At 33.9% G+C, this 11,538-nt stretch overlaps 1 protein-coding gene across 2 annotated transcripts; it reads left to right on the forward strand.

The window, feature by feature from the left end:
• The first annotated feature begins 571 nt into the window (after nucleotides 1-571).
• Nucleotides 572-8,516, forward strand: LOC147392628 (uncharacterized). 2 transcript variants are annotated; one of them, XM_086455713.1, is made up of 12 exons: nucleotides 572-3,701; nucleotides 3,798-3,947; nucleotides 4,043-4,189; nucleotides 4,278-4,424; nucleotides 4,513-4,659; nucleotides 4,742-4,888; nucleotides 4,974-5,120; nucleotides 5,202-5,348; nucleotides 5,437-5,583; nucleotides 5,667-5,807; nucleotides 5,896-6,042; nucleotides 6,112-6,564. In XM_086455713.1, exons 1-12 carry the CDS (start codon nucleotides 3,308-3,310, stop codon nucleotides 6,240-6,242), a joined length of 1,992 nt encoding a protein of 663 aa, XP_086311839.1. In that variant the 5' UTR covers nucleotides 572-3,307; the 3' UTR covers nucleotides 6,243-6,564. The 2 variants fall into 2 exon arrangements, with proteins under 2 accessions (XP_086311839.1, XP_086311838.1); XM_086455712.1 differs by lacking the exon at nucleotides 6,112-6,564 and adding an exon at nucleotides 6,571-8,516 and having other exon boundaries at nucleotides 3,234-3,701.
• The last annotated feature ends 3,022 nt before the right edge of the window (nucleotides 8,517-11,538 follow it).

Below are 11,538 nucleotides of genomic sequence, written 5' to 3' on the forward strand. Positions count from 1 at the left end.
GGAAGCTAGATTATCTTGTGTTTTTAGTTCTTTAGGACAATTGTTGAAGTCTATTAAACATTAATTGTTTGATTAACTGGAAAAAGAAATGCATAATGTGAGGAATCATGTAGCCAATACTTTGGCTAATTTCATATTATAGGAAACTCTCTAGTCTATAATGACTTTCATGGGGCAAAGATGAAGCTTGGATATTCTTGACGTAGGGGCGACAAACTATACTTAGCTGAAGTTGAAGAGCTAGAAGATGACTAATTTTAGGGAGAAAATATAAAGGTTTTTGGTTAGAGGTTGAAGAAAAGTGTATTTACCCAACAAGAGAAACCTCTAGATTTCTTGGTAAAATTAAACTTATATTTAAAAAATTCAAAAGATAAAATTTTGGGATTTTATCCATGATTTTATGAATGGATGGCTACCAAACTACTAAATTTAAATTTTTATTTTTGGATTTGTTTTTGAAAGTTCTTTAAATTTTGTACTCCTTGTGGCATCAAATCATTTTTTAGGATGACACAAGGTGGTGTGTTCAAAAAACTTTTTTTTTTTTTTTTTTTGATTGATTAGCTGGGGTTAAAGGGACCCACCCCTCTCTAAAAACAAACTAAACGAGAATAGTTACAACATAAATCCTCAACCAATATTCTTGCTAACTCTTGAGGAATAGAACAAGATTCCTCTATTACAAAACAATCACTTGAAAGACTTCCAAATGTAGCCAACTAATCAGCAGTCCGGTTCATTTCTCTCCATTGGAATTCAAAAGCACAAGAAGCAAAAATGGTCGCAAGAAACTGAACACTTTTGATAAGGAAAATGTTTTTCTTTATGAAATATCACTTGTCAAAATCAAAGATTTTCAACTAAACAACACTGTGAACTCTCCTTAGTCCTCACAAATCACAAGGAGGGGCGGATTTACAATGGGGGCACTTGACCCACAAATTTATTAAAAAGTACATTTTTCTCTTGATAATTTGATATTTTTTTTGTTTGCCTTCAAGAAGCTTTTGGCAACTGTCCCCAACCCATCACATTTTTGGCTTATTAGAACCCCCTCTACTTGGTAACTATTTTTCAATTGCCCCCATCTCCACTGATGACATTGCCCTTTTCCTTAGGTCTTCTCTCATAGATTAGTGAGAACTAACCTAAATGTCCTTTTCTTTGACCTCCAACAAAAAATCCTCGAATTTTCTCTTCAAAACCACTCATCTTCATTTTCTTCTGTTGGGTTTGATGATATAAAATCACCACATTTTTTTTTTTAATGTGTTGATGGGCTTTTCCACTTATGTTGGATAGTTTGAATAATGTCTTTTCATTAGCTTATGAGAAATAAAAGACGGTCTCTAGATAGTTATTAGTGTCCATAAAAGGAGGTTACTCTAAAAGGGGTTTTCTCTTTAGTAGAGAGTATGGGAAAATATTGAGTCTTTGTGTGAGTATTTTTCTTCTATTGTAAAATTTGAATGCTTAAAGTTCTTGAGGATGATGTACACATTGTTGCGGGTTTGTGACAATGGGAGTAAGATTGATTTCTTATTTGAATTTTTATTAGAATTGGGTGTAGAGATTTGGTGGGTTTCATCAGAGAGTTGGAGGTAAGCATAAACCCCCATTCTTGTAATTTCTTCCTCCAATAGTGGATTTCTACTTGTCGGCTTGTCCGTGGATGTAACCTCATTTTGGGTGAACCATATATATCTTGTGTTGTGGTTGTTTTCATTTCTCTACTTTCTTTGTTGTTTCTTGTATTTGCATTGCAACACATTCTTAGGTTTGGTTGTTGGAATTGATTGACTTATTGTAGAAGAAATTAATTTCAATAATTGGATTTCCATGTGTGGCTTGGGATCTAGCTACAACATCTTCAACCTTACAGGAAAATCCTAGCTTTGCCCTGCTTACAATTATGGGTTTGTTGGATATTTTGAGTAAAGTTGACTAGATTTATCAAGTTCCCCTAGTGTGAACACAAAAGATTCTCAACTTCTAATAGCGAGCATGTCGGTGATAAATTTTAATTTCTTGTGTTTAGATTTCTATCACGAAAAGTTGACTCACTTTTTGACTTCGATAATTGAAGTGTGGGTGCAAGTGAGATGTAACACACCCTACATCCTACCCCACACGAGTCATTTTTTTGCTCACAGACTCCTCACTACTTGTCACTTCAAACATATACGGGCAGTTTTGTAACTAACAAGGGTTCTTTTGTAAATTAGAAATGCCATTCAATACATGTGGGTACATGTGATTGTTGGGTGCCAGATTTGAGTGAGCAAAAGTTTTTGAGCAATTTTTTTTTTCTATACCTACGTTTCCTCATCATCTAATTACAAAAAGGAAATTTGGGTTTAGTTAGATTTTTAGTTTAAATTTATTATATTTAGTTGGATTAGGCTTTTTTTATGATGTTGTGTTTATGGGTAATATAGATTCAATTTGAAGGTTTTGAGTGTTTGAGATGTTTAGAATAAGACCGCGGTTTAGCCTTAGCATTTTCTTTCTCATGTCCAAATTTTCTTTCACGGCAAGTTGACTGACTTTTTGACTTGGATTGAGAATTGAAGTGGGGGCAGTAGGTCACTTGCACACACCCTAGACCTATATGTCCTCATCTAGACTTTTGTTTCCTACCGATTGGTCTTTTGGAAGACTTTATTGTACTTTTATTTTTGTCATTTAATTATTGTAAAAAAAAATTATAAAAGCGATGTTGGGTTTAGCCTTCTTCTCTGATGTTGTGTTTGTGGTTAATATTATTGGTTTAGTTTTATTTTGTCATCTCAATGTGAGTGAGCAAAATTATTTGAGCAAAATATTTTTTTCTACACCTACGTGTCCTCATCATCTAATTACAAAAGGAAATTTGGGTTTAGTTAGATTTTTAGTTTAAATTTATTATATTTAGTTGGATTAGGCTTTTTTTATAATGTTGTGTTTATGGGTAATATAGATTCAATTTGAAGGTTTTGAGTGTTTGAGATATTTAGAATAAGACCGCGGTTTAGCCTTAGCATTTTCTTTCTCATGTCCAAATTTTCTTTCACGGCAAGTTGACTGACTTTTTGACTTGGATTGAGAATTGAAGTGGGGGCAGTAGGTCACCTGCACACACCCTAGACCTATATGTCCTCATCTGGACGTCTATTTCCTACCTACTAGTCTTTTGAAATACTTTATTGTATTTTTATTTTTGTCATCTAATTATTGTAAAAAAAAAAAAAAAAATTATAAAAGAGATGTTGGGTTTAGTTAGATTTTCAGTTTAAAATCAATCAAGCATTCTTTATCATATATCATGGACATTAGGATAAGGCTTTCTTCTATGATGTTGTATTTGTGCGTATTGTGGGTAATATTATTGGTTAAGTTGGAAGGATTAGGGTGTTTGGGATGCTTAGAACAAGAGAGAATTGCTCTGTTACATATCAAATCTGCCTTCAATCACTCAAAAGGCTCTTCTCTTTCTTCCTGGGACCCTAAAGTGGAGACTAATTGTTGTCTGTGGGAGAGAGTTTTATGTAACAACATCAACACCAATAGGCGAGTCATTGAACTTTCTCTTAATTTTATCAAGGATATGGAGTTAAGAGCTTGGTGGTATCTGAATGCCTCCTTGTTTCTTCCATTTGAGCAACTAAAGACACTTGATTTATCTCATAATTCAATATCTGGTTGGGTTGAAAATGAAGGTAGGCCTCTCTCTCTCTCTCTCACACACACACACACAGGGGACTGATTCATATCTTCTCTCTCTCTCTCTCTCTCTCCTGTTTTTGTACTCACAGGTTTCAATAAATTATCCAGCCTCAACAAATTACAACACTTGGACTTGAGTGGGAACTCGTTTAAGAGTCTAACATCTTTGGGTGAACTTTCATCTCTTAAGTCTTTGTATCTCAATCATAATTCATTAGAAGAACCAATTCCAATTGAAGGTAAGCCGTAGGCATGTTTAGTCCTGAATCTCAAAGAAAATCTGCTTTTAGTTTTAGTTTTAGTTCATATTTTTATTTAATCTTTCTTTTTGTAGAGTTCACTTCTTTGATAAAATTGGAGGTGTTGGATTTAAGTTTTAACTACTTCAATGGGAGTATTCCTTCATCTTTGGGTGAACTTTCGTCTCTTAAGGCTTTGAATCTCCGTTCTAATGGCTTAGAAGGACCAATTCCAATTGAAGGTAAGCATGTTTAGTCCTGAATCTCAAAGAAAATCAGCTTTTAGTTTTAGTTTTAGTTCATATTTTTATTTAATCTTTCCTTTTGTAGAGTTCACTTCTTTGATAAAATTGGAGGTGTTGGATCTAAGTTATAACAACTTCAATGGGAGTATTCCTTCATCTTTGGGTGAACTTTCATCTCTTAAGTCTCTGTATCTCAATAATAATTCATTAGAAGGACCAATTCCAATTGAAGGTAAGCATGTTTAGTCCTGAATCTCAAAGAAAATCTGCTTTTAGTTTTAGTTTTAGTTCATATTTTTATTTAATCTTTCCTTTTGTAGAGTTCACTTCTTTGATAAAATTGGAGGTGTTGGATTTAAGTTTTAACCACTTCAGTGGGAGTATTCCTTCATCTTTGGGTGAACTTTCATCTCTTAAGGCTTTGAATCTCCATTCTAATGGCTTAGAAGGACCAATTCCAATTGAAGGTATGCATGTTTAGTCCTGAATCTCAAAGAAAATCTGCTTTTAGTTTTAGTTCATATTTTTATTTAATCTTTCCTTTTGTAGAGTTCACTTCTTTGATAAAATTGGAGGTGTTGGATCTAAGTTATAACAACTTCAATGGGAGTATTCCTTCATCTTTGGGTGAGCTTTCATCTCTTAAGTCTCTGCATCTGGATCATAATTCATTAGAAGGACCAATTCCAATTGAAGGTAAGCATGTTTAGTCCTGCATCTAAAAAAAAAAAATCTGCTTTTAGTTTTAGTTCATATTTTTATTTAATCTTTACTTTTGTAGAGTTCACTTCTTTGATAAAATTGGAGATGTTGGATCTAAGTTTTAACCACTTCAATGGGAGTATTCCTTCATCTTTGGGTGAACTTTCATCTCTCAAGTCTCTGTATCTCAATCATAATTCATTAGAAGGACCAATTCCAATTGAAGGTAAGCATGTTTAGTCCTGGATCTAAAAAAAATCTACTTTTAGTTTTAGTTCATATTTTTATTTAATCTTTACTTTTGCAGATTTCACTTCATTGATAAAATTGGAGATGTTGGATCTAAGTCAGAACTCCTTCAATGGGAGTGTCCTTTCATCTTTGGGTGAACTTTCATCTCTTAAGTCTCTGTATCTTAATCATAATTCATTAGAAGGACCAATTCCAATTGAAGGTAAGCATTTTTAGTCCTGAATCTCAAAGAAAATCTGCTTTTAGTTTTATTTTTTGTTCATATTTTTATTTAATCTTTACTTTTGTAGAGTTCAATTCTTTGATAAAATTGGAGATGTTGGATTTAAGTTTTAACCACTTCAATGGGAGTATTCCTTCATTTTTGGGTGAACATTCATCTCTTAAGTCTCTGTATCTCAATCATAATTCATTAGAAGGACCAATTCCAATTGAAGGTAAGCATGCTTAGTCTTGCATCTAAAAAAAAAATCTGCTTTTAGTTTTAGTTCATATTTTTATTTAATCTTTACTTTTGTAGTGTTCACTTCTTTGATAAAATTGGAGGTATTGGATCTAAGTGGTAATAGATTCAGTATTCCTTCATCTTTCGGTGAACTTTCATCTCTTAAGGCTTTGTATCTCAGAAATAATGGCTTAGAAGGACCAATTCCAATCGAAGGTAAGCATGTTTAGTCCTGAATCTCTAAGAAAATCTGCTTTTAGTTTTAGTTTTAGTTCATATTTTTATTTAATCTTTCCTTTTGTAGAGTTCACTTCTTTGATAAAATTGGAGGTGTTGGATTTAAGTCTCAACTACTTCAATGGGAGTATTCCTTCATCTTTGGGTGAACTTTCATCTCTTAAGGCTTTGTATCTCAATGATAATGGCTTAGAAGGACCAATTCCAATTGAAGGTAAGCATGTTTAGTCCTGAATCTCAAAGAAAATCTGCTTTTAGTTTTAGTTCATGTTTTTATTTGTAGAGTTCACTTCTTTGATAAAATTGGAGGTGTTGGATCTAACTGGTAATAGATTCAATGGGAGTATTCCTTCATCTTTGGGTGAACTTTCATCTCTTAAGGCTTTGTATCTCAGTTATAATTACTTAGAATGACCAATTCCTTCACCCATTGGGACTCTGCTTCTCTCAAGGGCTTATCTTTGGAAAACAATTTAAATTGTTTTGCGACCTCTCCTTCCCATTTTTTTCCTTGGATTACTCACTTGTCTATAGAAAATTGATATTTACTTTAATATGAAATTCTCTAAAGTCCCTCTAACATTCTTCTTCTGTTTTTATTTTTTTTGTCATTACCAGTAATGTGACACAAAAGAAAAATATACTTACTTTAAAGTTAATCATTTTAATAAAGTTTTCGTTACTTTAAAAGCAATTTTATAAGATAAGCATCACATGCATCTTACTTGTTTCACTTCTCTAGGTTTGTGCAAATTGAAGAACCTTCAAGAGTTAGATCTCAGTACAAATGGATTCGAGGGAAATCTTCCAGCATGCCTTGACAACTTGACATCTCTTCGTCTATTGGATCTCTCTCATAATCAATTGGAAGGAAACATCCCTTCATCCTTGTTCCATGGTCTCACATCACTTGAGCACATTTCACTTTCTTATAATCGATTTGAGGGCCTATTGAAAATGAGCACATTTACTCCTAGTTCTTTTTCCACGCAACACAACTTGAGATACATTGATTTGTCCAATAACAATTTGAAGGGAAATCTCCCAACATGGATATTAGAGAATAACACAAGATTAGAAATCTTAAGTCTCCGGAATAACTCCTTCATTGGTCCCTTTCATCTGCCACCTCAATCCAAAAACGCTCACATGTATTTTTTCGACATCTCTGTTAATCAAATCCATGGAGAACTTCCCTCGAAAATCGGTTCAATTCTTCCAAATTTAAACTTCCTAAACATATCTAAAAATTATTTGAATGGTAGCATTCCACAGTCTCTTGGTAACATGAGAATCATGTATTCATTGGACTTGTCCAAAAATAATTTATCAGGTGAACTACCTGAATGGATTGGAAACCTTTCAGAGCTGCAATATCTCATCATGTCGAAAAATTATTTTGAAAGTCCTATACCAAATACTTTTTGCAAACTCAAGAAACTTCAATTTCTTGATCTTTCTCAAAACAATCTTTATGGGACCATGCCTTCTTGCCTCAACTTAACAAATCTGAAGTTCATGCATTTGAAAAAGAATAATTTTAGTGGACCAATACCAAAAGCTTTAGCCCGAAGTTCCTCCCTTGTGAGATTAGATATGAGTGTGAACAATTTCTCTGGCAACATTCCGAATTGGATCAATGCTTTTTCAAATATGGAAGTTCTTCTCTTGAAAGGAAATCAACTTCAAGGTCCCATTCCAAATCAATTGTGTCAACTACTTGACTTAAACCTTTTGGATCTTTCTCACAACAATCTGTCTGGTTCAATACCTTCTTGCTTGAAAAATGTATCATTTGGTAAAGCATGGCGTATACATAACACATGGGGTATAGGTAATGATTTTATTCTGTACGACAGTTATTCGAGTGAATCTTCATCCTCATCCATATATGGAATGCCTTCATCCTCTTCCATACATGGAATGTTTCTTGAGTCCATAAATTATATCACTAGTCCATACGTGAGCATCAAAGAACTAGAAGATGTGGAGTTTATGACAAAAAGAAGGTCTGAGTCTTACAAGATTAGGAATCTTTACTACATGTCTGGTTTGGACCTATCATGGAACAAACTTACAGGTCATATCCCATCAGAACTCGGTGATCTAAGTTGGATTCACACGTTAAACCTATCAAACAATCATATGACAGGGCCAATTCCAAAAACATTTTCCAACCTTGAGCAAGTAGAGAGCCTAGATCTTTCTTACAACAGATTGAGTGGGACAATCCCTCCACAGTTGACAACACTAACATTTTTGGCGGTCTTCACGGTAGCTCATAACAACTTATCTGGTAAGACACCGGATATGAAGAATCAATTTGCGACTTTCGATGAAACATGCTATGAAGGCAACTCCCTTCTTTGTGGACCTCCATTACAAAAAAGTTGCACTGCTATTCCAAGACCTTCAAATGCAAGAGAAAATGACACAAGCAATCTTACGAGTTTCTACATAAGTTTTGCAGTGTCGTATTTTATTGGGCTATGGGGATATGTTGCACTTCTCTACTTCAGTACTCGATGGCGAGAAATGGTGTTTGGTTATATAAATGCATTTGTAGATTCCATTCAACACCAAAGGATTGTTAGATGTATCTAGATTTTTATTTAGGGGATTTTCTATGTGCTATGTGTGAACAATTTAGATTGAAAATAATATTACCACCTTGGATGTGATTATGTATTTTCCCTTTTATAGAGTTCACTTCTTTGAAAAAATTGGAGGTGTTGATTAAAATTAGATATACACCAAGAAAGCAGAACATATTCTCTCAAGTCGGTCTATTTAATCGGATATTGGACAAATCCTATGTTATTTTACCTTTCTATTCTCTGATTATATACCTCTATTTTATTTGATGAAAGTGATTTTATGATAAATCGTTACAATTATTACAATCCAAAATACATTATCAATCGAGACTATCGATTAGTGTAAAAACTTTGCCATCTCCTAACATGAATCCTGTGTCCACTTGAATTGTATTAGTGAAAATGATGATATTTTGTTATATGTTCATCAATGTGTGAACAATAACAAAGCAAAAAAACACTTGACCATTATCAAATTTGTAAGCGCACCTGCGCAGAACAGGATTTAGGGACACGAGAGCTTGATTGTATTCAGAGCATTTTATCCAAATTAAAGGAACAAAATTTAGATAAAATCCTCCGGAAGGGTGGGTCAAGTGTTAAAACCCCACGAAGCAATGAATTCCTTGGGGACATCCTCCAGGGTCTGATTGACCCTTGACTCTTTTCAAGGGGATGGTGCATGTGACCGTGGGATAAATCTCACCCGAAGGGTGGGGATACCCACGATAAGCCAAAAAAATATTTAAAAAAAAAAAAAAATGGAACAAAATTATTGGCAGAGTAAAGGGGAGAGGGAGAAAAAAAAAAGGGGGAAACTTTTAATTAATTGGAGTAAATCAAAGTACACCCTTCTATTTTAATAAATAATTCTCAGACATGTCATTACCTGTATATTTCAGTTTAGTACCCCTCTTGGGACAGGCAGGGTGATACAACTACAATCAAAGTAAACAAGATTTGAACCCTTTCTCTAGGGTTTGTGAATCCAAGTTCTTCCCAATGAACATGATCTTGTTTATCCTCGGTTTATCTGGGCCCCATAATCAATGTCATGAACTCCCTGCTCCATCAATAAAAAAAAACAAGGAATTGAAACACAATCAATAGAATGAACAATATCCATGAACTAAATTTAATGATGGAACTCAGATGTCAATCAAGCTAATACCATAAAATTTAACCCTATTATAGAAAGAAAAACCATGAAACTAAAATGTCATTTTTTGGTTGGTAAAAGACACAGTAACAAACTACAATCACGGCCCTTAAGCATTGTCCAACATATCCTATAGACCCAAAAAGGGTACTTTGTACTTCTTTAGCAAAACTTCAATGGATAAGCAAATGGTCTACTGTCTCACCACTTGTTTTGCACAAGCGACACAGTAACACACTACAATCTTTCTTCTCGTACTTTAAATAGTCCACTTTCACAATATTATCCAAGAATGCTCTCCATTATTTTATTTTTTATTACTTAAAATGATACAATCTTGGATGGTTCATAATAGCCCAATACAAAGGAAGGAGACTGGTGAAGAGCTGCATAGAACAGTCAACTTGAGAACATTTTTTTGCATTCAGAACCCTATCCTCAAGAAACTAACCCCAAACATCTATACCCCAAACAAAACTCTAAAAGAATACTTGATGAATGGCAAACAAAATTGTACTTAATTGCAAAGTAGAATACAATCGATTTGACTAGTCATAAGAGAAGATATAGCAACGACCAGAAGTAATATAGAATCAGTTTTTTTTTTGGCTAAGTGATCGGTTGTAAAGCTTGCTATAAAGATGCAGAGATAGAGATTTGAACTAAGACTTTGGGCAAGTCGAATTCGTTCCACAGGGACAACGAAGATTCAAAGATTCATTCGATTAGAAACCAAAACAAAGTTTTGAAACAGATTGATTTAAAAACAGAATTGATTTGTTGCACAAATGAAATGAAAATTACTTGCAATTGAAATTAAAAACAGAAAAGAAAGATTGAAAATCTAAGAGAGAGAGATTAGAGAAGTCAAGTAAACCTTTGCAAGTAATCCATAATGTAGATAAATTCTGAAATTAACTCAATCCATGGAGCAAGTCATTGCTCATGGATCGGACGGTGTAACAATTAAATCCTTGAAAGTAATTGAAGATATTCATGAAAACACTAACATGATTGAGATTGCCCAACTTATCTTCTAATTTTTTCACATAGCATAGCCATTCTTGAACTTATCTAAGTAATGGCTATCTAAGTTGGATCAGAATTATAAGTTGGATTACCTTAATCAGAAGAGAGTTTTCAGAATTAAAACATGTAAGCAAAACAAGAATTTAAATCTACACTAGAGGGATTAATTTGCTATGGCTTCCTTAACTTCTCTAATGAGAATTTAGCCAATCATTGCAAGCATTGTAATTGCAGAAATTAATAAAAGAGCAAAGAACATGGGTGAAGAAGATGAAGATGATGATCGATCCGAATTGCTTCTTTTATAACTCTCCCAACAATTACACAAACAATGAATGGTTCCTCTTGATGTTTTCACTACACTCAAGATCTCATCCAAAGGAAAATTACAGAGAATTAAATAGAGGAAACTAAAGAAAATTATAGAAGAGAAGAGCCTAAGAGGGACCCAAGAGGGGACCCCTTCTTTGAAATCAACCTTCAAATTTATAATGTTCGTATTCGGGTAATCGGGGTGATTTGACGGATAATTCGATTCGAATGGCCCAATCAATTACAACCACCGAAGCTTCTAGAAGTTTCTGTAAAAATCTCGAGGACAAATTCCTCGAAATGACCGCGGCGCGGTCTTGGCTAGCCGCGGCGCGGTGACGTGGCGCCCAAATCCTTCGAGGTTTTTCTGGATGCTTCCTTTCGGCTCGTGTATTGTAACCGTAATTGTTTCGCGATTTGATAACTTCCAAGTGCGCTACAATTAACACTAATATATCATTAGCTCTATTAATTTGGATAAATGAAATAATTTTGCAATTATTTAAAGGAACTAACATTTATGCAATGGTAATCTTAGTGCAATTACGATCCCAAAATCGAATAATTGGGACCTTATCACTAAGTATTATAGAATTGGCTTTTTCTACTCCAG

Source organism: Akebia trifoliata, chromosome 10, assembly GCF_017979445.1.
Source record: "Akebia trifoliata isolate Shusen 1 chromosome 10, ASM1797944v1, whole genome shotgun sequence".
Lineage (NCBI taxonomy): Eukaryota > Viridiplantae > Streptophyta > Magnoliopsida > Ranunculales > Lardizabalaceae > Akebia > Akebia trifoliata.

Coding starts and splice junctions, on each gene's coding strand:
- LOC147392628 (XM_086455712.1), top strand. CDS start 3,308: ATGGACATTAGGATAAGGCTTTCTTCTATGATGTTGTATTTGTGCGTA. Junction 5,349..5,436: donor AGGACCAATTCCAATTGAAG/GTAAGCATTTTT, acceptor TTACTTTTGTAG/AGTTCAATTCTTTGATAAAA. Junction 5,808..5,895: donor AGGACCAATTCCAATCGAAG/GTAAGCATGTTT, acceptor TTCCTTTTGTAG/AGTTCACTTCTTTGATAAAA.